Raw genomic sequence first — 27,074 nt, forward strand, 5'->3', positions numbered from 1 at the left:
TCCCTTCCGGACGCCGCAATACGGAAAGACGGCTTTGAGCTGCTGAAAATTGAACCTACAGCTCCCTTGTGGGACTGAGGCTCTGGCCTACGGCTCCAGGACTTCGACGGGCTGGGCTATCAATACCGCTGCTCTGTACGCGTCGGGGCTCTAGCAGGGAGCGTGGGTCGCCATGGCGACGCCGGCGGCGCTGGAGCGCTGGGTTCAGGAGGAGCTGCACTCAGTGCTGGGGCTCAGCGAGCGGCACGTAGCGCAGTTCCTGATCGGTACAGCGCAGCGCTGTGCCTCCGCCGAGGATTTCGTGCAGCGCCTACGAGACACCGATACGCTGGACCTCAGCGGGCCCGCCCGGGATTTCGCCCTGAAACTCTGGAACAAGGTGTCAGGCGGGCGGGGCGGGGCCTGGCGTGGAGCGGCGGGAGGGCCTTGTTATGTGTCCTAGTGAAGCTGGTCCAGGAGTTAAGTTCAATTCACAAACATTTATCTCTTGTCCGTTGTCGCTTAGGCACTGAGCTAGGTGCTGAATATCCAGCTCAGTGGAGAAGATGGAAGGTTTAAGTGTAGGGTTAACCTACATACGATCCGTCCAGGGCCCTTGTCAAAATGCAGATTAGGTAGGAATCTTTGTATTTCTAACAGGTTTCCAGGTGATGTTGATGGTCAGGAGCCACACTCTGAATAGCGAGGCTATAAGAGATGTGTAGAAAGTGGAGCGGGAGAGTTAAAGAGGTGGGAGAATTGATCAGGAAAAGCAGGCCCAAAGATTCCCTGGAATTTGTCAGGTTGAAAATGGGGAAAGAATAAAGATATATAAAAAAGGTTGAACTGGTGGACAGGACTGTGCGTTTCTTGTCTTGGTATTTCTCCTACCTAACAGTTACCTGCCTCACAGAACAGCTGTTGAGTAAGTGTATGTTCAGAGAATGGCAGATAGCCTGTTATGGCTGTCTCATATGGTGTTTGATGAGAGATGAAATTAGAATGTAAGTACTGGATTTGGGGATGTAGCTCAGTGGTAGAGCACTTGTCTAGAATGCAGGAGGTGCTGCATTGTATTGCCAAAAAGCACGGGGAGGGATAAAGAAAAGAAAAAGTAAGTACCATGATGCCGTTGTCTGGTACTCAGTCAGGCATGTGACAGGCACTGTCAGATTGCAAAACACTCCTTGTAGTATGTCAGTCCTTGTGTAGGAATGCCTTAATCATTGGGAATAATAGAGCTATGAGAAAGTCTGGGCAATAGAGAATTGGGTTTGAGAATGTAAGCTCCATGAGGGCAGACATTTTTGTCTCTTGTTTATTCCTGTATCCCTAGTATTTAGCATGTACCTGGTGCATGGCACAGGCTTCAATAAATATTTGTTAAATGGATGAATGAAAGAAAATTCATAAGCTGAGGGGCTCTTTTCAGGCTGATGAATATAGGGTAAAGCCACATGGAAGAGGGAGATTGAAGGTTGAATTAAGATCAAGTAATGTTTAACCAGGTGTGGTAGGTGTCACACGCCTGTAATCCTAGCAATTTGGGAGGCTGAGGCAGGAGGATCTCAAGTTCAAAGCCAGCCTTAGCAGATTAGCGAGGCACTTAGCAACTTAGCGAGACCTATCTCTAAATAAAATATAAAAAAGAACTGGGTATGTAGCTTAGTGGTTAAGCGCCCCTGGGTTCAATCCCCGGTACCAAAACAAAGAGTTACTCACACCTCTTTGTTTTCTTCTCTGCTGACAGGTACCACGGAAGGTGGTGGTAGAAAAGCCAGCTCGGGCTGCAGAGCGAGAGGCCCGAGCCCTACTAGAAAAGAACCGATCTTACAAGTTGCTGGAAGACAGTGAGGAGAGTAGTGAGGAGACTGTGGGTAGGGCTGGGAGCAGCCTCCAGAAGAAGCGTAAAAAACGGAAACACCTCAGGAAGAAACACCAGGAGGAGGAGGAAGAAGAAGAGGAAGAGATTCCTGAGACAGGGAAGAAGAAGACAGAGTAAGTCAGAAGCAAGGGCAGAGAGGGTGGGGCAGGTGGACAGTGGGATGATACCTTCTGAATGTCCTTATTTGATGCCCTGGGTTGAACTACAGGGCAAGTAAACAACAGACTGAGAAGCCAGAGTCAGAGGATGAGTGGGAACGGACAGAACGGGAGCGCCTTCAGGATCTGGAGGAACGTGATGCCTTTGCTGAGCGGGTCCGCCAGCGAGACAAGGATAGAACTCGCAATGTCCTGGAGCGGTCAGACAAGAAGGTCTGGAGAAATAGCATATTCTGTAAATCCCCTAGGACCCTAGGTGAAATCTGAGTTATCTGTGATCACAGAGATTGTGATCTTTGGGAAGATGAAGGGCTCTCTCCAGGGATGTGTTCCTCTCTGTGGTCACAGGACCACTGTGGGTTTTCTGGCTAAGGCAACTCTGCTGGGTACAGAGAACCACAGGAATTTCTCATTGAAAGGGAACATTTCCTTGTACCCATTCAGAGGGTACATCTGAATGATCCTCATTATTTTAAAGGGAAATGGTCATGGGTGTGGGAGCTTTTTGGCCTCCTCTCTGACACTATTGGTTTCTTCTAGGCTTATGAAGAGGCTCAGAAGCGCCTCAAGATGGCTGAGGAAGATCGGAAAGCCATGGTGAGTCCCAAGGTTCAAGAAGCTAAGAACAGAGGACAAAAGGACTTTGTGATGGGGTAGTTAGCCACAGGCAAAAGTAAAACAGGAAATACAGTGAGGATGTTGATTGGGGTTGTAAGTCTTTAGATGAGGAGGTTTGGTTGCTAGGAACTCATAAGGACTGCCTTAAGTTGTAGAGAGAAGGAATCTACCACAAATCCTCCTTGACTCTTTTTTTTTAGTTTGGGGGTGGTGGTCGGGGGATTGAACTCATGAGCACTTGATCACTGAGCCACAAGCCCAGCCCTATTTTGTATTTTATTTAGAGACAGGTTCTCACTGAGTTGCTTAGCGCCTTGCTTTTGCTGAGGCTGGATTTGAACTCATGATCCTCCTGCCTCAGTCTCCTAAGCCACTGGAATTACAGGTGTGTGCCATCATGCCCAGCTCAAATCCTCCTTGACTCTAGGATCAAATCACATTGGGTATTAAGTGAAATGTTAACTCTTCCTTTTCCTGAGATTTAGTAAGACATAAGGCAGCTGGAATGTTGTTGTGGGGCAGGGGTGACTGGCCAGGGTAGCCATCTCATCATCCAGGATGTATTGACCATTCAGGTACAACATCTCCAAATATCTTTCTTTTTTTTGTACTAAGAATTGAACCCTGGGGCACTATATCACAGAGCTACATCCCCAGTTCTTTTTTCATTTTGAGACAGTGTCTCCCTGCGTTGCTTAGGGCCTTGCTAAGTTGCTGAGGCTGGCTTTGAATTTGTGATCCCCCTGGCTCAGCCTCTTGAGCCCCTGGGATTACGGTGTATGCCTCTGTGCCTGGCTCCAATGTCTTTAATAATTGCTTTTCCAAACCAGAATACACTCAGGGCTCATGTGTTGCATTTATTTGTTAGGCTCCCTAAGTTTGTTTTGTGTTTTCTCCTTCTCATCTTGTACATTTTCCTACATTCTATATATGTCTGATCCTTATTTTGTGGTGTTAAGTTCTTCTAAACCCTGTGCTTCCTTTAAAGTGGAAATTGGGCCTAAAACTTACCTGGACTCAAACAATTGTGGCTGGAGCACTTTTTGGTCAGTGATGTGCACCTTACATTGCATAACATCAAGGAGACATACTATTAGTTATGTTCCTATACATCCTGTATACCGGCAGCCTTTCATGTTAATGGTTTTAACAACCATTGTTAATCCTTTCCTAATTCATTTATTGTGTTGGGGTTTTTCAAAATGGTGGTTTGGGATTCTGTCTTTCCATCTTCATTGATTGGCTTACCTTTTTTTATATAAAGAGCTTTTTCTCAACACTTAGGAACAAGCTAAAGTTCTTTCTTTTTTGGGAGGTACCAGGAATTGAATTCAGGGGCACTCAGCCTCTGAGCCACATCCCCAGCCTTATTTTGTATTTTTTCAGAGACAGGGTCTCACTGAGTTGCTTAGAGCCTCACCATTGCTGAGGCTGACTTTGTACTCCCAATCCTCCTGCCTCAGCTCCCCGAGCTGCCAAGATTACAGGTGTGTTCCACCGCACCTGGCTATAGTTCTTTCTTAAAAGGTGGAATAAGGGCTGGGTTGTAGCTCAGTGGAAGAGTGCTTGCCTAGCATACGTGAGTGTGATCCTCAGCACCACATGTAAATAAATTGAAAAAATAAAGATCTATTGACAACTAAAGAATATTTTTTTAAAAAGGGATAAATGTTTGTTTCCTTTTAATTACCAATTTTTACATAAGAAGTTTTGTGTAATAGTTATTTCATTGATGATTAAAATTTTTTTCCCATTTTTTTTTGTTTTCCGGACTCATGAATATTTTATTTTTCAATACTTTACAATCTCATATCATTATTCTTTTTGATGTTCAGTTGATGGTGCAATGGGACAGACCATGGTTAGAGCTGGGAAGGGCCTTAAGGATACTGCCAGTTCTCTCTTATCATTGATCCTGAAAAGCCTGTGTCATAGGTAACCATTAGAAGCCACTTTGTAGGGAGAGAGGTTAGTCCTAGAGAGCTAAGTGACCCTGATTACATTTTGACTTCTAGAAATACTCTTATGCTATAGTCCCAACCTCTGTACATGATTTTTTAAAAAATATTTTTAGTTGTAGATGGACATGATACCTTTATTATTTTATTTATTTATTGTGTGGTGTTGAGGATCAAACTTGGTGCCTCACATGTGTGAGGCAGCCACTCTTCCACTGAGCCACAACCTCAGGCCACATGATTAGTTTTTATTCCTTCTCCAAACTGTAGTCATTCAGTTTTAAGATCAGGGCATATTAATTAGGCCTGAAGATTGCCTACAGTTGGCGCCCTCAGTAGTTTCCATCTTTGTTTCTCATTTTCAGTTTGAGACATATACTTCTGAACACTGGATCATTCTTTTTGTTTTCACCCTTTCCACTTACTTCAGTAAAATAGAAGAAAGTATTCATATAATTGCTGTGATGTATCTATTTTGACAAAGAGGGTGATACTGCCCAGAAAGTGCTTCCAACTAGATTCTGCTGCTAGAAGACAATTTGTGGGGTCAGCATATGGCATTCCAAAGAGGCCCCCTTTAGCCAGGTGTGGTGACCACATCTGTAATTTCAGCTTCTCATGAAGCTGAGTCAAGATCACAAGTTAGAGAATAGTTGGGGAAACTTAGTGAGACCTTGTCTCAAAATAAAAAATAGAAAGGGCTGGGGGTATACCTCAATGGTAGAGTGACCCTGAGTTCAATACCTAGTTCTGTGCAAAAAAAAAAAAAAAAAAAAGGTATAGTTTTGGGTAAATCATTTTGATATGTGTTTGCAGAGGGAATGTGAAGGGTCTATCTTTAGGTTCTCACACCTGCTTGTCAGGGAATTATTCATACTGAGAGTTAGTGAGATAAGAATTTGATTGTTTCTTCCTGATCAGGTACCTGAACTACGAAAGAAATCCCGCCGAGAGTACCTGGCAAAGCGGGAGCGAGAGAAGTTGGAGGACCTGGAGGCAGAGCTGGCTGATGAGGAATTCCTATTTGGGGATGTGGAACTCAGCCGACACGAGCGCAGGGAGCTCAAATACAAACGGCGAGTGCGGGATCTAGCCCGGGAGTACCGGGCAGCTGGTGAGCAGGAGAAGCTGGAGGCCACCAACCGCTACCATATGCCCAAGGAGACTCGAGGACAGGTTTGGTGGGGAGATGAATCTTTGGCAGGGGCAACACCTTGGCTGGCTCCTTCTCTTGCTTTTTGCCGTGGGTGAAGGTAATGAAGAAGGAGGCAGGGACTGGGCAGAGAGGGCATCCCCTGTTTTCATGTCTTTGTGTATCTCCTCTCTGTAGCCAGCTCGTGCTGTGGACCTAGTGGAGGAAGAATCAGGTGCTCCTGGGGAGGAGCAGCGGCGCTGGGAGGAGGCCCGCCTAGGGGCAGCATCTTTGAAGTTTGGAGCCCGAGATGCTGCCTCCCAGGAGCCCAAATATCAACTGGTGCTGGAGGAGGAGGAGACCATTGAGTTTGTTCGTGCCACTCAGCTTCAGGGTGATGAGGTGAGAGGGAGAGAGTTCTGGGACACTCTGAGGAGGCCCTGAACTGGCTGTGGGACTCACAGCCTTCCTTTTCCTTCCTTAGGAGCCATCAGCCCCACCCCCTTCAGCCCAGGCTCAGCAGAAGGAGTCCATCCAGGCTGTCCGTCGCAGCCTCCCTGTGTTCCCATTTCGAGAGGAGCTCCTGGCTGCCATTGCAAATCATCAAGTCCTCATTATTGAAGGCGAGACAGGCTCTGGGAAGACCACCCAAATCCCACAGTACCTCTTTGAAGAGGTATGATCATCAGACCCTCCAATTCCAGGCCCAGGGCATTGATGAGCCTATTACTGTCAGAGCTCATTTACATGATATTTAGGTCTTATATACCTGGCTTTTCCCATTAAATCATGAGGGTCTTGAGAATAAACAGCAGACCCTTTTTTGCATTTTTATTCTTCTTTGATGCTGTTATTCATGCTTGGGAGATGTTCAGGTTGTAAGGATGTGTAGATAGATAGATGGAGTGTGGTATGGTGCCCTGTCCTTGGTAACCTAAAGGGTAGGACTGCAGGACTGACTGAGTGTCCCCTTTGAGGGCCCTCTGTCATCCTGTTTGCCCTTCTTTTCTGACTTTTTTCTTCTGTCCATTGTCTCCTTTCCCCCTGCCCTACCTGGCTTTTATAACTTCTTTCTCCGAATTGTTTTTGGGCCTCAGGGGCCATATTTAGCAAAGGAAAACCTTCTACCACTGAGCTACTGGAATCCTCTTTATTTTTTGACATTCAGGGTTATACAAAGAAGGGTATGAAGATTGCCTGCACCCAGCCCCGGAGAGTGGCAGCCATGAGTGTAGCTGCCCGAGTGGCCCGGGAGATGGGTGTGAAGCTTGGGAATGAGGTGAGACTCTGGGGACTCAGGGGTGAAGGAAACCCCTGAGATCTGGGATTCAGTCCATCCTGTCCTCATATCATAGGGCTGGGTATTGGCCCTTATTCTTTTATCCCTGAGTTTCCTTCAGAAAACTCTGTCCCACTCTTGGTCACCAATGTCCCCTTAACCAGGTTGGCTACAGCATCCGCTTTGAGGATTGCACATCAGAGCGAACAGTTCTCCGCTACATGACAGACGGGATGCTTCTCCGGGAGTTCCTTTCTGAGCCTGACCTGGCAAGTTATAGGTACATACAGGGCCCTTGCCTTCCACAGGAGAGCCACCTGTCTTCTCTTCCCTCTGCCCTGCTGTCCCCTTCCCCTCAGTGCCTTCCTGTATCATTTAATCTCTTTCTTTCTGTCTGGCTAATTTGGCCCTTGTCTTCTGATTAACCTACCATGTCTTAAATCTGTATGGTTCCAATAGTCCTAAAGCCAATCTGCAGGTCCATGGAATTGGAGCTGGAGAACAGAATAGATTGCAGAGAAAACCTGCTCCATTGCCCATTCATTTCCAGGGTTCACAAAATCAGGATGGTGAAGTGGTACTATGGGATCTGAAATGCATGAGTAGACCATTTGAAGACACCCAGGATGTTCAGATTAGAGGATACAATCTTGTGACACATTCCGATATCTTCAAAATATATGAAGGGCTGTTACATGGTTAAGAAGAATTATACTTGTTTTACATTACACCAGAGGTCACCACTAGGATCATGGGGGAAGATATAGGGAGATGTGTCAGCTCAGTACTACAAGCCATGTAACCCTCATAGGGGCAGAGATTGTAGGTCTGATCAGAGTGCCTGGACCCTGGCTCTTGGTCCTTAGCCCACATCTCAAGGTGGCTTGGTCTGTCGCCACTGAGCTCTCAGTGCTGGAGATGACCAAGCAAGGGTTGGATCAGCATGTGTTGAGGGGGAGAAGGGATTCCTGGATGAGAGGGTGTTGGGTGGGCTGGTCAAGCAGTGTGCATTTTCAGCTTTTCAGAGGGTGGACTTTCTAATCCTGGAGGATCACAGTGGACACTTGGACAGATATGATTTGATCCTTCACAGCTTTTGCAGAAATCTCTGGGAACCCATGGGGGACCGGCTTGTGTAAGAGTGTCTAGGGTATGGGGTTTTCCCATTTAACCAGCCTACTTTATGAAATGACTGAGACTTTACCTTCAGTCAGGGCTAGGTACAAAATGGTGGGGGTGGGGAGAGGTAAGCTCCTGTGGGCTTGGCTCCCACCCAGAAAACCAAAGAAGGTATAATACAGGTAACCCAGTTAGGTGAGAACCAAGGCATCTGCCCAGTCTTCTGAAGTCTTGGGTAGAAAGAGCAGCAGTCACCCCACAGGCCCCTGAGAGCTGCTGGACTGTTTATATCCTGGCAGCTAAGGTCTGTCTGTTCACCTCCAACTACCTTCATTGGAAAGAGTCCTGCTCTCACTTTTTTATTCATCTTTAAAGTATATCCTTACTTCTGCTTCCTCTAGTGAGAGCAGCTGCTGACACTAAGCAGACTTTTTGTTGTTGTTCTTTTTATGGTACTAAGGATTGACCCCAGGGGTGCTCTCCTATTGAGGTATACCTCCTGGGCCTTTTTGTTTTTTATTTTGAGACAGGGACTCACTAAATTGCCAGACTAGTGTTGAACTTGTGATCCTTCTGCCTCAGCCTCCTGAGAAGCTGAGATAACGGTTGTTGTTCCACTGTGCTAGACACCCAAATAGATTCTTGACTCTGGTCCAGAAATGTCTGACTTGTCACAACCCCAGCTTCCAGCCTTTACACCTTGGCCACTTTTATCTGCCAAGGCTGGGACAGTTTGTAGACCACTGGTACCAGGACTTTCCTAACCTACATAACTGGGATGGCTTGGCTACTCCTTGGAGACCCTGCCCCCACATTCTTTCTTGGGTCTTTTGCTTCCATGGCTTCCCTCTCATCCAGGAGACCTGGTGTCAAATGCTGCATTGCCTAGCTTTCCTCCCTTACTTTCCCCCTATTCCCCTAGTGTGGTCATGGTTGATGAAGCTCATGAGCGGACCCTACACACAGACATTCTCTTCGGGTTAATCAAGGATGTTGCACGTTTCCGACCTGAGCTCAAGGTCTTGGTAGCCTCTGCCACACTGGATACTGCCCGTTTTTCCACCTTCTTTGATGATGCCCCTGTCTTCCGAATTCCTGGACGGAGATTTCCAGTTGACATCTTCTACACCAAGGTGCCCCCTCAGGGAGCATGGGCTTGAGTCTGAGGCGAGAAACTGGGGCCTTTGGAGGAGTTTATCCCAAGGAAGGAAGGGTAGAATGAAAAACCCAAAGGGTTCTGGGATAAAGTTATGAACTGGGAGAAATTTGAGCAGGTGGCCATCCTGTGACACCATGTCTTTCCCCCTTTCCAGGCTCCTGAGGCTGACTACCTGGAAGCCTGTGTTGTGTCTGTGCTGCAGATCCATGTGACCCAGCCTCCTGGGGATATCCTGGTGTTCCTGACAGGACAGGTGTGTGACATGGTGGGAAAAAGGATGATGTATAACAGGGAAAGACTGGGCTGACCTGTTGGCCTTCTGTAACTCTGGGACCCCTGTTGCTTTCCCATCCCAAATCCAGGAGGAGATTGAGGCCGCCTGTGAGATGCTCCAGGATCGTTGTCGCCGCCTGGGCTCCAAAATTCGGGAGCTCCTGGTGCTGCCCATTTATGCCAACCTTCCCTCTGACATGCAGGCTCGCATCTTCCAACCCACGCCCTCTGGGGCACGAAAGGTCCGTTGAAGAAACCTCCATTCTTCCCTGTTAGATTTTGTACAGCAGGTAGTGAAATAGAAGGTGTGTGTATTCCCCTTATAAGGCATGTGCTGGGTACTGCTACAGACACTAAGGAGCAGCCAGAAACTTACCTTTGGGGCTGGAGAATGAATACGATGTGAACTGAAAATAACTAAGTGCATGATCCAGGGAATAAGTACTATGTAGAGATTCAGAAGAAAAGAGAAGGGAAGCTCTCAGTGAGCCAAGAGGTAGAATTTGATATGGGCCTTTAAGAAAAACGGGGACTGGGTGCAGTGGTGCAAGTGTAATTCCAGTTACTTGGGAGACTGAGGAAATAGTTTGAGGTCAGACTTAACAGCTTAGCAAGATGTTGTCTCAAAATAAAAAGTAAAAAAGGGCTAAGGATGTCACTCACTGGTCGAGTAACCCTGGTTCCATCTCCAGTGCCCACCCTTCAAAAAAAAAAAAACAAACAAACAAATGATGACTGGGGAAATAGAAGAAGACCCAAGGTGTGTTTGAAGTCAGAGTGGAACTAGTGTTCTTAGTGGGATATTCATGTGGTGCAGCAGTGAGCCAAGACCAGATCAGCTGTGGGCTGAGCAAAAGAGTTGGTCAGGCAAAAGAGTGGGACTTTAGACAGTTGAGTGACAATCAAAGGATTTTGAGCAGAGATTTCATTCAACAAATGTTTAATGAGGGGCTGAATGTGTGGCTTAGTGGTAGAGCACTTGCCTAGTATGCTCAAGATGCTGGATTCCATCCCCAGTGACCCACTCCACCAAAAAAAGGAATGCATTCTTCCTGTGTGCCAGGTATTGTTTTAGGAGATGAGGATACAGTGATGAGCAAAACAAAGTCTGTAGCCTCACAGAACTTCCACCTAATGGGAGGAGATAATGGGCCCTTAAATACATAATGTCAGTTTGTAGCAAGTGGTAAAATATGTCAATTTGTGGCTATGAATTGCTATAAAGAGATACAAAGCAGCATAGGAAGGTGGAAACTGACTCTGGCCGGTGAGGGTGAGGAATGGCAAGGGGCTATTTTCCTTGGAGTGTAGAGAAACTCTCTCCAGTGAGGTGAAGGTGGAGCAGATGCTGAATGAGGGGAGGGAGGGAACCAGGCTGCCTTGTGGGAGAAGAGTGCTGCATAGAGGCAACAGCTGATGCAAAACCTGTAGATGAGGTGAAAGGCTCTGTGACTCAGACTTTAAGGGGCTTGGATTTAATTCTAGAATGGGTTGGGAAGCCATTGAAGGATTAGGGAGTAATATGACAGGTTTATATTTTAGAAGGACCATCCTGGATGCCACATGATAGAGACTAGGAGACTGGTTAGGAGGCTGTTACAGAAAGTGGTGGTGGGGAAGATGGGGAAAGAACCTGGACATCCCTATCTCCCACCTCTGCAGGGAGGGGGATGGGACCCTAAATTCTTTTTCCATTTCCCCTCTGCATTATGTCCTGACTGACTCTCCCTGCTTGCTTCTCTTTCCCCTTTTCCTGTCCTTGTCTCCCTCTCCTGAACTTGACCACTAATTCTATTAGCTTCTGCTCCTCACTGTACCCACTTCTCTATTCCTAATTTTCCAGGATAATTTTTTCATGAGTGAAATATCCACATGTCTTCTTACTCAGGTGGTTGTGGCAACAAACATTGCTGAGACTTCACTCACTATTGAGGGCATCATTTATGTGCTGGATCCTGGGTTCTGTAAACAGAAGAGCTATAATCCCCGTACAGGCATGGAGTCGCTCACTGTCACACCCTGCAGCAAGGTGAGCCTAGATCTCCATGGGGTAGAGAAAGGTGGAATTATCCCACTGGGGAGGTCCAACTCAGGAGCTGCTTAAAGAATGGGGGATAAGCATTTTTATTTTCCCCGATGACTTGTATAAATACTGCACTTCTCTCTTTTCCCTGACCAAATCATCAGCTAACCTCTTCTCTCCAGGCCTCAGCCAATCAACGGGCTGGCCGGGCAGGTCGGGTGGCTGCAGGGAAATGTTTCCGTCTGTATACAGCCTGGGCCTATCAGCATGAGCTGGAGGAGACCACAGTGCCTGAGATCCAGAGGACTAGCCTGGGCAATGTTGTGCTGCTGCTCAAGAGCTTAGGTGATTGGGATACCCCAGTCCTCCTGAAAGAGGAGGGAGCGGGGCTGGAGTCACTGACTCTTGTGTGGGGACTTTGTTGTATCCCCCACATGTTTCTTTAGGGATCCATGATCTAATGCACTTTGATTTCCTGGACCCTCCACCATATGAGACTCTACTGCTAGCTTTGGAGCAGCTGTATGCTCTGGGAGCCCTCAACCACCTAGGGGAGCTCACCACGGTAAGGGGCTGGGGCAGGTTGAAGGAAGGGGCTGGGGTGCCCTAGGGACCCGTGTCATGATTGAAGGAAATCTGAAGGAAGACTGGCCTAAACTCTCTTTCCTCTCCTTAGTCTGGTCGAAAGATGGCAGAGCTGCCAGTGGACCCCATGTTATCAAAAATGATCTTGGCTTCTGAGAAGTAAGCACTCATACCTCACCTGGCCCCCAAACACAAATGTCTCATGTCATGTCTCCCCCGTCTTGGGGGACATCTTTGTCTCTCTCTTTTTCTCAGTCATTATATATTATGTATTATATAACAGATAACATTATATATATATATATATATATATATATATATATATATATATCATTATATATTATATAACAGATAAGTTATTAGAGAACTATTATTGTCCCCTCCCCGCCACCCACTTTCTTTTTGTGGTACTGAGGATGAAACCCAGGACTTTGACATACAAGGCAAGCACTCTATCAGTGAGCTACACCCCCAGCCCTTTATTTATTTATCTTGGTACGGGGTTGAACCCAGGAACTCTTTACCACTGAGCTACATTATTTTTTGAGACAGTCTCACTCAGGATGAGACTAGCCTCGAACTTAAAATCCTCCTGCCTCAGCCTCCTGAGTTGCTGGGATTACAGGAGTGTGCCATGATGCCTGGCTCCTTAGTGCCCTTTTTGAGGCCCACAAGGGTCTATAAATCACTGCCCTGTCCTTGTTCATATTAAATTAACAGAAAATCAGGAGTATGAATGGAAGTGGAAGATTTCCATCTATGAGATGTGCTTAGTGAGATTACTTTGGAACTTGCTCATTCCTAAGATTCAGACTGAGATATCTGGATATAGCTGTGGGAGACCACCTTTAAATGCCATTCCTCTGTTGTAGTTGGGGTCAGAGAAGTTTCCCCAAGTCACACAATGCACACCTTCTTCTTGTAGCACCCTCAGAAATCCCAGTGCTTCCTACCTCTGCCTCCATGCAGTTCCTTTTATGTAATTGTTTCAACTGTGGCTCCCCCTCCTGGACTTCCAGGCTGCTACTGTTGCTACCAGAATCTATCTGCTGTCTGATGTGTAGCCACTGTCCTAACTGGCCTCCACAATGTGAGAAGTAGCCATCACAGCAATCACTTTTCCCCTTGCCATGTGTCTATTCTTAGGTGTTTGGCTTTGACCTCTCATACTTCTTGTTTCCTGCTCAGGTATAGCTGTTCAGAGGAGATCCTCACAGTGGCCGCCATGCTCTCTGTCAACAACTCCATCTTCTATCGACCCAAAGATAAGGTCGTCCATGCAGACAATGCCCGAGTCAACTTCTTCCTCCCTGGTGGGGACCACCTGGTTCTGCTAAACGTGTACACACAGGTCACTGGTCTTGGGTGAATGGGAGTGAGGGAGAAGTGTGGGGTGGGGGCTCTAGTCTACTATACACTTAAGGCCTCCCACCTCTTTTCTTTTGAACCCTCTTCACAGTGGGCTGAGAGTGGCTATTCTTCCCAGTGGTGCTATGAGAATTTTGTACAGTTCAGATCCATGCGCCGAGCCCGGGATGTGCGAGAACAGCTAGAGGGGCTCTTGGAGCGTGTAGAAGTTGGTCTGAGTTCCTGCCAGGGGGACTATATCCGCGTACGCAAGGTCAGCATCTCCTGTCTCCTGCTGTCCACTCAGCACCACCTAGGGGTGTGCAGCAGTTCCCCAGCCTGAGCCCTTCACCTTGTGCAAAACATTCTCCAAAACCTTTTTCTGCAGACATATTCTCAATGAGTTCTTCACACATTCCTTACATTTCTAGTTCTCCCGAAGCCTGAACTAGGAAGGTGGTGAGGACCAAGGGTCCTGTGCCCACTTTTCCCATTGACTTTCTTTCTGGACTACTCCTTAGGCCATCACTGCTGGCTACTTTTACCACACAGCACGGTTGACACGTAGTGGCTATCGCACTGTGAAACAGCAGCAGACAGTGTTCATTCATCCCAACTCTTCCCTTTTCGAGCAACAGCCACGCTGGCTGCTCTACCATGAACTTGTCTTGACCACCAAGGAGTTCATGAGACAGGTAAGGGACCATCCACTGCCCAGGTGGGTGAAGATTGTATGGGGTGACTGTGTTGGCAAGCTAAGAACCCAGGTTCAAGTTGCTAGGACTGGCACAATCACAGGAAAATATATTGTTTAAGATAGGATTGAATAGACATTCTTTCTAATAGCTTCTCAGTGTCTTGTGAGATCTGAGAACTACACTTCATTCAATATTTGCAAGCTGGGCACACTAGTGTATGCCTGTAACCCCAATGACTCATGAGGGTCACAAGTTCGAGACCAACCTTAGCAACTTAGTAAGACCCTGGCTCAAAAAATAAAAGGGCTAGGGATGTATTTCAGTGGTTAAGCACCCCTGGGTTCAATCCTCGGTATGTATGAATGCACGTGTATGTATAAATAAGTATTTACCCACTGTCTCAGCGTTTAAGGTGCTGAGGCTATAATGACAAACAAAGCAGATGTAGTTTGTCCTCATAGAATGTACTTTATTTATCTTTTTCTTTTAAGCTTTTCTCAGGGATAGCTTACTTGGTATCTTAGGTACATGTTGAGGTGTTTGCCCTTTGGGTATGTAATAGAGCCAGGTGCCTTTTCCTCTAGCTCTTTAGTCAAAAGGGAAAGAGGTGGGGATCATGAACTGAAATTGAATTCAGTGTACATATGAGTTAGGATGAACCCAACTACATGTATAACTATAAAAGCTCTTAAAAAAAAAAAAAAAAAAAAAAAAAAGACCTCCCCACTGCAAAAAAAGGTAAAAGAACATTTTTTGACTACATACACTTAAGATTCCTGATTGGATAGAAGGGAAACCTACTGATATTTTCTCTTTATTCTAGGTATTGGAGATTGAGAGCAGCTGGCTTCTGGAAGTGGCTCCCCATTATTATAAGGCCAAAGAGCTGGAAGATCCCCATGCTAAGAAAATGCCCAAAAAAATAGGCAAGACACGAGAAGAGCTAGGGTAGAGAAAAGGACACAAATGGAACCTGACACCAGCTCCTCCTTTTCCTTATATTTCCATATATTATTTAATATCTGTCAAATAAAATTATTTTTGCAATAAGTCTTTGTGGAAACTTTTGGAGTCCAGAGAAAGTAACTTGAAATTCCATCCCATATTGTTACTTTATTATTTACAAGTTAAATTACACAGCAGCTTTACACAGCATGAGATGGAAAAGAAGGAGAGAAAAGGAGAAGCAGCTGGCTCAAAATTCTTGGCCACTTCCACCTCCTTCTCTTGTGCGTAGCAAAGTCTTCAGTGCTGCTTCCATCCCAGTTCCTGGCTCAGACCTTAGAACACACGTGTATACTGGGTTCTGGTTCTGACAGCCCCAGGGCCACCAGGGCTCCCACCAGCAGCTTCTTCACAGGTGTTGAAGGTGAGTGTGAAGGCATCAGCTGCAGAGAGAAAGGTTAATGCCAGTTGGAGAGGGGGCACACAAATGTTCCTTTTACCTCAGTCAGCCCCAAGACTCACCTTGTCTAGGTGATGTCGACAAATGAGGCCACTGGAATTCAGGTAAAATGTGGAATAGGCATCGTAGGTCCTGGGGATGGGGGAGAGAGGCTTACTGAGGGAGAAGGTGACTGGTCCCAAAGCTTAACTCAAGCATTTGTTTAAATGAGGAGTTACTAAATTTTACTATGTATTAGAGATCACCTGAGGGAACTTTTAGAAATTGCAAAGCTAAGGTTGCACCCTGAGCAATTAAATTGAACTGTCTGGCACCAATATCAAAAGATCCTTAGGTAATTCCAATGTGTAGCCAAGTTTGGAAACTGTTAGATTATATTAAAGGCTAAGCCTAATAATTTCTCGTGAGTCTACCAGCCAGAAATTTACCAGGTACTTAACCAGGTGGTGAAGGTCAGTTTGGAAGACAGGAATTTTCATTTGTTCAATAAGTGAGTACCTATACTATATACCAGATAATGATACCTGAAGAAATTGAAGTTCAGTGGTTTGTTTCCTTTTTTTTTTTTTTTTTTTTTAAGTATCAGAAGTTGATACTAAATTGTGCTGAGGGACACAACCACTGAGCCACATTCTGAGCTCTTTTTGTATTTTATTAAGACACAGGGTCTCACTGAGTTGCTTAGGGCCTTGCTAAGTTGCTGAGGCTGGCTTTGAACTCACAATGCTCCTACCTCAGCCTCCTGAGTTTCTGGGATTACAGGTGTGTGCCACTGTGCCTGGCCCAAAGGTTTCTTAATATATTCAAAGTCCTAATTGTTTTTGTTACAGAATAAAACAGATCCCTCAAGCAGTCCATGGTCAAGTGAGGGCAGGCCAAGGATTGGAAGACCAGATAAAGAGTCTTAAAAGGTAAGATAAAGAACTGATTATAGTGAATTCTTTCCATTTCTCTTACTTACCGGTAAAGCTCCTCTTTGTCACGCTTATAGAAACGCAAAAAGAGCATATGAATGGGAAGTCCTATGAGTCTCCAGCGGGCTTGTAGAGTCCAATTCTCAGGGTGGCGGGTCAGCTGTAGAACCTCCAACCGAAGTTGTGCAAAATAGTTCCAAGCCAGGAAGCGGCAAAGGGTCAGTGACAAAATGTACCATGTCCGGCCCCTGTGAAAAAAATGATGGGCGAGAAATCTCATAATGACAGTCAGAAAAACAAACTGGCTTCTGTCACAGGAATGGCAAACACTTGTGAGAAGCAATCTAGGATCTTTTTTTTTTTTTTTTTTTTGTGCTAGGGATCGAACTCAGGGCCTTGTGCTTACAAGGCAAGCACTCTACTCAATCTATGATCTTTAGGAAGTAAAAAGAGTCAAGTGTATAGCATTAGATCCTCTTCCCTCCCCAGCCTTTACCCATGCCCCAATTCTCACTTGGTTCGTATGCTCAGAATCTCATTGATGAATTCCACATCAGATGAATAGAGAGTATAGTCATGGGAGTGAAGGAAGAGGTTGGGAAGCTAGGTGGAAGAAGAGATATGAACTCAGTAGAAAATAAAGATGAACCAGTTTCTCAGTTTTCTATTTTTAGGGCCTTCTTACCCCCTCGAGTGAAAGATCATCTCTTCCCACATATGACCTCCCTTAATCCCGATGAAGGAGCATCTTTTTCCTTGGGAAGATGTTCACTGCACAGGTCTAGGCCCGCCTGATGGTTCTAAGAATCCAATTGACTACCCTATTTCTAAGGATTACCTATATTCTTTCCCACTACAGATGACGACCACTCTTGGACTGCCTTACCTCTTGTTTCAGTCTCTCATACATGACAGCAAGGTGTTCCTCCATACTAGGATCTCCTGATGGGGTGGCAGGGGAAGGATGGGCAGTTCCAGGGGCTTGGAAAGGTGTCAAAGCCCCAGGATATGGGCAGGGAGGTCCCTCAAAAAGGCTCCTAAGCCCATCTAGGCAGCGGCTGTGCAACTCTGGTCCTGGTCCCTCCTCCCCATTTCCTGGAGGGAGAACTACCCATGGTGATTTTAGGGCCTGGATCTGCGGAAGAGGTAGTGGGGAAGGCCTGGGGGCAGGCCGGGAGGGAGGATGTGGGGGTGGGGGGGACCATAGAAGAGGAGATGATGGGGAAGTGGTGGTTGTGGAGTGGGGCCAGAGGGGTGGGAATGGCAGAGTCCGAGGAGAAATCTGGTCCTAAGGAGACAGAACAAAAGGGAAAATGTAAGAATCCAGTTGCCTCATAAACAGGCTCCAGCCCCACCTACTACTCCTGACAGAAGAGATGGGAATTGCTAAAAGAAAAAAGGAACTGATTCACTTCTATCTATACTGAAAATGGGAGGAAACAGTTTCATGTGCCACAGGTACAAGTACCTCCCTCAAATATTAGCAAATGCCTTTACATTAATATTCCAACACTGGCTAGGTGCCCTGTTGCATGCCTATAATCCTAGCAGTTTGAGAGATTGAGGCAGGAGGATCATGAGTTCAGAGCCAGCCTCAGCAATTTAGCCAGGCCCTAAGCAACTCAGCAAGACCCTGCATCTAAATAAAATAAAAATGAGAGCTGGTTTCTAAATAAAATACAAAAAAGGGATAGGGATGTGGTTCAGTGGTTAAGCGACCCTGGGTTCAATCCCCAGTACTCCTTGCCCCCCACCCCCCAAAAAAAAAAGATTCCAACACTGGGGGGCCAGTTTCATTTCTCTTATAGTAAGAATCATGAGAATACATATTTGGTAAATGAATGAATAATAGGTTTTACTGTACTGTGGAAGAAATGAGGTAGTCTACAAGACATCTTCATGATTTAATGTGCCAAGTAAATGTAGTAAAGGGAAAAGGACATCCAACTGAATCTAGGAATCCGAGTTCCCATTCTATTGTGTAGACACTCTCATCCCTATACCTCGGTTTCTTATAAAGAAGGACTATGCCTTACTGGGTTTTATGAGATAATGACTGTAAATAAAACTTTGTGACATGTACAGTAGAACGTAAATGGAAGCTATTATCATTTCTGGTCCCGCTAAATGGCATAAACATCTCCAGCAGACTAGTAAAGGCTGAACTTCATTCTCCCGGTTTACGTCGAAACTGCGAGGATGGGAGTTCACCCACTCAGGCCTGACCTGAATTTTTCGACTTCCAAGGAATTCCCTGGGGGTTTACTCCTCCGCGGACGGGTGGGCCACGCGGGCCTCTCAGTCCGGGAGTGTCCCAGAGGCGCGTCTCTGCTGGGGGCGTGGCCATATTGCCTGCCAGTGCACAGAGGCCCGAATCGGGCCCACCGGGTCGGCCTTCCTGCCGGGACCACTGTCTAGATGCAGGATGTGCGGGCTGCACAGAACGGCCTACGGTTCTGGTCCGGGGTGGGGAACTCCCGGGCGGCGCCGCGGGATTCGAGCGTCTCTGCCCCGTCCTTCAAATCACCTCCAGGCACAGGTAATCAAGGAGTCTTGGGCGCAACGCTGTCGCTCCAGGCTGCCTGTGGACCTCGACCACGCCTGTCCGCCCTCAGACAGGACAGAACCAACATGCTCCGACATCAGTCGTTCACAGGTGCTTACCCATCCCCGCAACCCCAGACCCCTTCACAGGCCACCAGGTACAGGTGAAAGGGGGCGCCTGCCGCGCCTGCGCGGAACCCGGCGCGCGCTCCGCCCCACGCACCGGTTCTGAGAAGGGTCTCTCCCCGCCCCCCTCTCCTCCCCTCCCGTCTCTCTTCTGCTCTCACCTGGGGTCGAGCCTGGTAGGCGCGGAGGCAGGGGCCGAGACGCCGGGCCGCCCCCCGACTGGGGTGGTACATGATCTTCCGGGAGCGGAAAGGACACCTCCCAAGTCCAGCCTCCAGTCTCCGGCCTCCTCACAGGGGTGAGCGTGCCCCAGAGCCGGCTTCGTGAAGGGGAAAGGGGCGGGGGGGGGGGGCAAGGGCTGAGGGGAGGGAAACGGAGATGTTGCGCGCTTGCGCACTGCAGGCTCCAGGGAAGCAGCTGCGCTCGGTCCGCCGTTAAGTGCGCCTGCGCTCGCCAGACCGAAGCTACCCTAGAGCGCTTGCGCAGCAAGTCAGCGACTCAGGACTGTTTGTACAATGCCTGTGGCACTTGGGCAAAAAGCTGCGCGAGGATGCGGCTGAACCGGATGAAATGGAAAAAGTGGGGACAGGGAACAAGGGGAGCATATAGAATAATGATGATCAAGGTTTTGAATAGCTCGTGATAAAATAAATACTTTTATTACTTTGGTTAAAAATAAGATACAAATGATCTGGAGCTGATAGGAAAGCCTGTTGAATGAATGAGTGAATGAATGAAAACATCCATTACGAGGGCTGGGCTTTGGCTGACTCCTGCAGTGAGGAAGAAATAATACTGACTTTGAAAGTATGAAAAAGGGCCGTGGTCACCAAGGCCTGGTGCTGCGACGTTCTTGCAGGTTTCGAATGAACCTGGCGTTGAACATGTCCCCACCCACTGTCCAGGACTGGGCTGGTGGAGCTTGGGCCTGTGGAGGAACTGTGTGTGTGGGTTCCTCCCCAGACCCATCCTGTGACAAGACCTGTTCCTCACTGGCAGACCTGGTGAGTGAGGAGATGGAGAGTGTGTTATAGAGGCACCAAAGTGGGAATTACAAGTACAGATTCCTCAAAGTCTCAAAGGTGGCAGATTTTAATATAGAGGAGGACAGATAGTGGGTATGAGGCTGGAACCATTAGTACTATATCCAACTTAAAATTCCTCAGACTAAAGGGAAGCACCAGAGTTGAACCTATGAGGAGAGAGGCTTGTAGGATGTTAGTAAGAAGGATTTGTGGGAGGAGCTGATGTCCAGTTCATAGGAGTAAAATTTAGGAACAGGAAATAGCTGAGTAAAAATCTTCAGAAGAGAATCAGAAGGTGGTGGGAACTGTTAGGGGAGGGGTTTACACCTCACCTAATCTCTGTTTCCTGTTCTGCCTGGTTCGATTCTTGGTTGCCTGTGAAAATACCAGGCATGTGCATGCGACAGCTGGAGTAGATAGTGGATGTGACCTACTTGATTTGAGGATAGAAGGAATGTATACTTACCTGTATTGGGGGATGAGGAATTCAGCCCCCCATGGCGGCTGTAGCAGCAGCTTTGGGCTACCAGCCCTGGGGGAGTTCCCCTGTAGAAGAAATGGGAGATGATGGGGAAAAGGCTACAGGATGAAAGATGAGTGGGTATGGAGGGATCAGAGGAAAGGAGTAAGAGGAATAACACAAGAACAAAGAGGAGGGGTTATCATTTCTAAGGGGTTTTAATCTAAGATGTGCTCCAGAAAGGGGGAGGGAGCTCAATTTACAACCCATGGTTTTCTGGATCAATCCTGATTTGTTGCTGTTTTTTTTTTCTAGTTGGGGTTATGCATGAAATGTATGGCTAAAGCTACCCAAATCATGTCATAAGAGCAGATTCACATATAAGCAAAAAAGAATTTACTGGACCACATACCCTGATGTTTGGTTTGAAAAATATGGCTACCTTAAGTATAAGACACCTCAGATGAAAAGGAAATAGGGAGTGACAAGGCCAAATTTAGGAGGAAAAGGAAGGAAACCTTTGGAACAGGATAACAGACTGTACTGAACTCTAAATGGAGGTAACAGCTTGACTTGAAAGAGATTCAAGGTATTAGTGGGTAAAGGGTTTACAAGAAATCACAGCATGGTAAAAGGAACCCAGGGAACAGTGGGGAGATAATTAGTGGATCCCAAGATATTGATAAATCTTGACATCTCTACAAGGGCTGGCCAAAGTGAAGGGCAGAAGTCACTGGGGAGAGCTGGAGGGAATAGGGAATGGATATAGAAGCTCACACAGAGGGATCCAATGACTCCATGAGAGGAAAAACAGCTTGGAAGGAGAGAATCAGCAAAAGAAGATGCAGAGGGATACATGCCAAAATCCTAGAAGGGGAGCTCTGATTTCTTCCTGGAGGAAGATCTACCAATCTCAGAGGTGAAGAGGATGAAAGGGACAGAGGTCCTGGGACCCCAGGAAAATAAGGGGTGACACAAAAAACGAGGCTGACACCTTAAGTTGTTTCTTTCTTGTGTAGGTTTTTTTGTTTTGTTTTGTTTTCATTGAGAAGGTCAATTTAGAAAACACAAAGGAATTCACACTTTATTCAGACAACACAGAAGGAGAAGAAAAGGGAGGGTGAGTGGGGACAAAGGGAGATCCTGCTCCCAAGGCTTTGAGGGAACACAGTAGAAGTACCTGATCTACCACACTTTCAGAGGGTGGAGAGGGGGAGGGTCTATCTGTACCCCATGCATGGAGCAGGGAAGGAGGGTCTTGCTAAGAGGGAAGAAAAGAGGAAGGACAACGGAAGAGTGGCCCTCCACCTCATCTCAAGACAATCTCACAAGACAGAGGTGTATCAGCATCGCTACCAGGGAGGGACGATGGGAGAGGGGATTCCAGGATCAAATCCTTGAGACCCAGACTTATCTTCAGAACATAACTAAAAGTGACCTCAGGTTGCTTGCTGGGATCTACTGCCCAGAAACAAACTCCCTCAGAGAATCTGGATCTGAAGGAAGCAGTGGCATCCGTGAAACTTCTTTAGAAACCCCAAAGCAACACCAGTTTGGGGGTTCCCTGCTACATACACAAAACGTGGAAATTAAGTTTGGCAACATTGAGTTGAACCCCACTGGGGAGCCGGTGAGTCCCTGTCCTACTAATTGGACTGCTCTGAAGCTGAGCTTGCACCCTGGCTAGCATGAACAGGCTGAAAGGACAAGTGTCACATTTTGTGTAGTAGGCGGCACAAAGCAGTATTAGAACCACCACTGGACACTGGGGAGGGAATATGGGATTATTCCATGGACAGGACTCCTTAAACAGTTTTCCCTGGCAGAGGAGGCTCCTGGACCTTCCATGGTGGTCTAGAGTCTAATGGCAAGCAAGAGTGTGCTTCTCTAAGTAATCAGTATGAACTAGGGATATAGCTCAGTTGGTAGAGTGCTTGCCTAGCATGTGTGAGGTCCTGGGTTCAATCCCCAGCACCATACACACACACAAAGTTCAATTACTTAGTATGAGCCACCCACTCAGGGGTCTGGCTATCTGGGAGTGTTCAGGCCAAGTTGGGAGAGCAATTGTGGTAAGAAAAGCTACAAAGGAGTAAGCCATTTGGGACTCTGACAACCCAGTTGTCTAAGAAAGGGGAAGAGGGAATCCCATGTTTCCACTGGGTCCTGGAGGATGCAATGGAAGAGTGAGTCTGAAGTTCTCAGGAAGAGGGGTCTCTGCCTACCCCAGATCTCCCAGGGAGGGAAAGGGGTGACTGTCAGTATCGACTCTCATCAGAGCGGGGAAGGGAGCTATGGAGGAATGTTATGAACAGGAAGAAGGGAGAGGAAAAATGGGGGAGAGAGAAAAATAGAAGTCAGAAGTGAAAAGAGAGCCAACGAGAGAAATAAAGGAAATGCCCACTACTTGCATGCTAGGAAGGGTTCACAAAATGTGCTAAGTATACTGCTCATCTCCAGCAAGTGTTAAACTAAGATTTCCCCAGTCTTTTAAGGCGTGGTCCCCCAACCCAATGGATCTCTGGATTCTTCCCACCCTTCCACAAAACTTTCACATTAAAACTAGGGTCCCTGGTGCTGGGGTTGTGACTCAGTGGTAGAGCACTTGCCTAGCATGTGTGAGGTACTGGGTTCAATTCTCAGCACCACATATAACTAAATGAATAAAAATAAAGGTCTATCAATATCTAAAACAAAAAAACAAACAACTGGGGTCCCTAGGCTCCAAATAAAGACCAATAAAGGTAAGGGAAGCATTAGGAGATGTACTTTGTACTCAAACTTTTTTCTAGATCACTTCCACAAATATTTTTCAATATGTTTCTTCAAAGGTTTTGGGACTCCTCTATCTACCCATAAGTTTCAGGACACCCTAATCCACATCTCTGATAGATTCAAATTACCCTTTGCCACTTCTAAGTTCCTCTTTGACATTCTTGAGGCTCTCTAATCCTCCAAGTCCTATTACCTGGTGCGGCGACGCTGTGCTGGGCTGCCCCCTGGGTCAGTGGCCAGTAGAAGACGGGCAGTAGGGTGGGGTGGGCAGAGGCGCAGGGACCGTAGCAGTTCCTGCTCTGGCACAAAGGGGCGGAGGGGGCCCCGTTCTGGCGAGTTTCCTAAGCTGCTGGAGCGGGGTGGTGGGTGGGCTGGAGGTGTGGCGCGGCGAGGGGCCCTGTTTAGAGGCCAAGGAGGCTCCACAGCTACCTTCAGAACTGGGGGAGGTAAGGGAAAAATGAACAAAGAAAAAGAGAAGAGTCACAATAGCAAAGATTGGGTAGAAAAAGAAATCAGAGTCTTAGAATCACCCTTCCCCTGGGTCCCCGAGCACCCTTTTCCGACACGTTAAGGTCCCCAGGCCAAGCCACCCTACCCAAACCCTCTTACATTCTCGGTCACTAGAGGAATATGGCTTAATATCTCCCTCTGCTCTCTTGGGTGGCAGCTTCCTTGCTGGAGCTGGTGGTAGAGGGGACAAAGGTAAGGGAAGCATTAGGAGATGTATTTTGTACTCTTCTCCCCACCACTGCCCCCAGAACCCCAAACCTCTACTCCCTAATACCACAGTTCCTCCTGGGAATGCCATCACAGAAGCCGTGCTATGGCAAAGCCAGCACACCAAAGGGAATTTGGGGGGAATGCTGGAGCATTTTTGGGGAGAGCCAGAAGGAACAGGCCAAACACAGAGTTAAGGGAGAAGACCCAAGGGGAGACTGGGGGCCTGGGAGATGCAGGAAAAGGGTGGCCATGAGGAGGTGAGCTCTTACTGTCCATGGGTGCTGTCAGGCCCCCCTGGGTTTCTGGGGCAGTGGAATGGTCCCAGCTGGGCCAGCGAGGACCCTGGGTTCCTCTAGATGAGATGGACAAAGCCCTTGGTTAATTGGGAATTGCTCTGGAGAGGTCGGGGGAGAGTGGGGTGGGACAGGACCTCCCCTTCCTGTGCAAAAAGATGTGGAGAGATTGAAGTTTTATTAGGTTAAAAAAAAAAAAAAAAAAAAAAAAAGATGAAGAGGAAACGTAGGTATCCAAAAAGGAATTATCAGAGTAAATGGGAGCTAACACAGTGGCGAAAGCTCTCCCTTCCCTGCTCTTAAGAGGTTCTCCATGACTGGCAGATGAGAGACCGCTACTTCTCTCAAGCTTTATCCACAGTGCCCTCTTCTGGGGATTTTCATCATTAACCTCCCTATTGGTTCTCATGCCCTTAGTGCCTGTGGATCAGTGGGAACTGCATGGGGGAAGCAAACCCTGTAAACCAAAGTGAGTCACAGATATCAGGGCCTGATGCTGGTAGACACTAATAATGGGCAACAGACTATTCTTTGGGTGGTCATTCTTTCCTTTCCTGGTCACAGAGGAAGGTGGGAGCTAGCTACAAGATCACCCAGGAAGGAGGCCCATCTTGTGCTAGCAAGCACTGCACAGCTAGTGAGAGCTACACTGTTCTTGAGGATGTGCTGAGGGAGAGGGAGAATGGGGCTCAGGCTGGTAGGCTGTGTGTATGTATATGAGGATGGGATAGAAAAACTGGACAGCACTGTAGGTGTGGTCTCTCCAGGTCTATTTCATTATTTGGCTGTAATGTCATAAATTCTTGACATTGTCTTCTGAAACTAATCTCTAAATTTTGGACCATTCATATCACTCTTCTACAACTGGAAATAGCTGCACTTGCCTGTCCCTCCCTGGCTGATAGAAGCCTGAGGGGTTAACAAAGGAATATGACTCTGGTCTATTTTGATGAATCTGAGCTGGCAAGTGGCTCCACTCATATAAACTGTCAAACAGGCTCTGAATGGGCTTGCTTAGTTACGAATCTTGTCAGGTATGGGGCTAGGTGTGTAGTCTGTGAGAGCTAATGCTTAGCATTCACAAGACCCTGGTTTTAATCCCTAGAATAAAAAAAAAAATTCTGCCAAATATAAAATGCACTGAGCTCTGATGAGGATAAAGGAAAACAAGGATGAGTGCTGGAGACATGGGTTGCTTTAGAATTTTCAAAAATTGCCCACAGAAAGCACTGTCCTCCTAGAGCTTCTAGAGTGACTAGCCATCACTGTGCTACAGTTCCACACATTTGATGCAGGCTTTACCAGCAGGCGTGGGGTCAGCTGCAGCAGCACGAGAGTGTCGAGTTGCCCTTGGAGAGGGAGCAGGGGGCCCTGTGAGGAAGGAAGTGGTGGTGCCCCTAAGTGGGGGCCAGTGGGACCAAGATCCCACCTATTTCCTTCCCCTTGCCCCAACTACATGACAACACAAGATGAGAAAACTTACGATGCTGATGGGCAAAGAAGCCTTCAAAGATCACAAAGTTGTTCACCTAGAAGATGAAGCAAAGTATATTTGTCCATTCAGCCACTAAGCACATTACAAAGCCTGTGTCAGAAAAACCACAGTGGAAGTACAAAAGCCAGATTTCTTATCCTTAGTGACAGATCAAAAACCTGGACCCCAAGAAAATATTTAACACATACCCCCCACACACACATACCAAAAACTCCAGACACCAACAAGCTGATCCTAAAGCTCATGTGGAACTGCAAATAACCTCGAATAGTCAAACAATGTTGAAAAAGGATAAAACTGGAAGACTTAACTTCAAAACTATAGGAATCAAAATAATATGGTGCCAGAGGCAGTAGTGCATGCCTGTAATCCCAGTGGTGTGGGAGGCTGAGGCAGGAGGATGACAAGGTCAAAGACAGCCTCAGCATCTTATAGAGGCCCTAAGCAACTTAGTGAGACCCTGTCTCAGAATAAAAAAGAAAAAGGGCTGGGATGTAGCTGAGTAGTTAAGTACTCCTGGATTAAATTCCCAGTACAAATAAACAACAACAAAAAAGCACCCCAGTGTGGTAGAAGAGTACTAAAAACACACAAAACAGTGTTGTGTGGCACAAGGACAGACCAATCAATCAACAGAATGGAACTGAGAGTTCAGAAATAAACTCATGTGTCTAGGGGCAACTAATTTTCAACAAAAGTGCCAAGATCATTCTACAGGGAATGAACAGTCTTTTCAACAATTAGTGCTTGGACAACTGAACATCCCACATTCAATATTATAAATTGGGACCTCTGTCTCATTCCATTTTGACCTCAAATTGGGTCAAAGACCTAAATGTAAAAGATGTAACTATTGCCAGACGTGGTGGTGACACATGCCTGTAATACCAGCTTTTCAGGAGACTGAACTGGTAGAATCCTGAATTCAAGGTTGACCCAGCGATAAGACACCATCTCAAGGGGAAAAATAAAGCTAAAACCATCAAACTTTTTTTTTTTTTTGGTTTTGTTTTGTTTTAGTTGTAGATAGACACAATATCTTTATTTATTTATTTTTAAGTGGTGTTGAGGATCGGACCCAGTGCCTCACACATGCGAGGCAAG

The 27,074-nt window shown here is 46.8% G+C and overlaps 4 protein-coding genes and 1 pseudogene across 10 annotated transcripts in view; 3 read left to right on the forward strand and 2 right to left on the reverse strand.

Annotated features, from left to right (window-relative positions):
* Dhx16 (DEAH-box helicase 16) lies at nucleotides 1–15,263 on the forward strand. The gene is made up of 20 exons (XM_047558231.1): nucleotides 1–379; nucleotides 1,730–1,977; nucleotides 2,073–2,235; nucleotides 2,563–2,619; nucleotides 5,520–5,774; nucleotides 5,929–6,132; nucleotides 6,215–6,406; nucleotides 6,899–7,009; nucleotides 7,174–7,289; nucleotides 9,051–9,261; nucleotides 9,442–9,540; nucleotides 9,650–9,802; nucleotides 11,449–11,589; nucleotides 11,766–11,928; nucleotides 12,030–12,148; nucleotides 12,260–12,327; nucleotides 13,357–13,519; nucleotides 13,628–13,789; nucleotides 14,037–14,210; nucleotides 15,037–15,263. Exons 1-20 carry the CDS (start codon nucleotides 173–175, stop codon nucleotides 15,163–15,165), a joined length of 3,135 nt encoding a protein of 1,044 aa, XP_047414187.1. The 5' UTR covers nucleotides 1–172; the 3' UTR covers nucleotides 15,166–15,263.
* Nucleotides 14,938–19,567, reverse strand: C7H6orf136 (chromosome 7 C6orf136 homolog). The gene is made up of 6 exons (XM_047558242.1): nucleotides 19,364–19,567; nucleotides 17,419–17,820; nucleotides 17,047–17,135; nucleotides 16,580–16,780; nucleotides 15,681–15,750; nucleotides 14,938–15,601 (listed from the first exon to the last, which is right to left on the reverse strand). The coding sequence occupies exons 1-6, from the start codon at nucleotides 19,433–19,435 to the stop codon at nucleotides 15,488–15,490; spliced, it is 948 nt and encodes a 315-aa protein (XP_047414198.1). The 5' UTR covers nucleotides 19,436–19,567; the 3' UTR covers nucleotides 14,938–15,487.
* The window catches only part of LOC124988612 (uncharacterized protein C12orf31 homolog), a 20,888-nt pseudogene continuing 12,694 nt past the window's right edge, over nucleotides 18,881–27,074 (forward strand).
* The window catches only part of Ppp1r10 (protein phosphatase 1 regulatory subunit 10), a 42,006-nt gene continuing 34,098 nt past the window's right edge, over nucleotides 19,167–27,074 (forward strand). The window contains exon 1 of the mRNA XM_047558232.1: nucleotides 19,167–19,188. The gene's annotated coding sequence lies outside the window, so the exon portion shown is untranslated. The remainder of the gene's footprint in view (nucleotides 19,189–27,074) is intronic.
* Nucleotides 19,617–27,074, reverse strand: part of Atat1 (alpha tubulin acetyltransferase 1) — a 16,661-nt gene continuing 9,203 nt past the window's right edge. For 3 of the 7 annotated variants that reach the window (XM_047558237.1, XM_047558234.1, XM_047558238.1), the window contains 7 exons: nucleotides 25,959–26,004; nucleotides 25,778–25,846; nucleotides 24,072–24,143; nucleotides 23,656–23,899; nucleotides 20,694–20,773; nucleotides 20,560–20,602; nucleotides 19,617–20,203 (listed from right to left, as the gene is read on the reverse strand). In XM_047558237.1, coding sequence (XP_047414193.1) covers nucleotides 20,029–20,203; nucleotides 20,560–20,602; nucleotides 20,694–20,773; nucleotides 23,656–23,899; nucleotides 24,072–24,143; nucleotides 25,778–25,846; nucleotides 25,959–26,004 — 729 coding nt within the window. In that variant the 3' untranslated portion in view covers nucleotides 19,617–20,028. Of the gene's footprint in view, nucleotides 20,204–20,559; nucleotides 20,603–20,637; nucleotides 22,980–23,655; nucleotides 23,900–24,071; nucleotides 24,144–25,777; nucleotides 25,847–25,958; nucleotides 26,005–27,074 lie in introns of those variants that run through there. The other 4 variants (XM_047558239.1, XM_047558236.1, XM_047558240.1 and 1 more) reach the window with 3 other exon arrangements.

The sequence above is a fragment of the Sciurus carolinensis genome, chromosome 7 (assembly GCF_902686445.1).
Source record: "Sciurus carolinensis chromosome 7, mSciCar1.2, whole genome shotgun sequence".
Taxonomy (NCBI): Eukaryota; Metazoa; Chordata; class Mammalia; order Rodentia; family Sciuridae; genus Sciurus; species Sciurus carolinensis.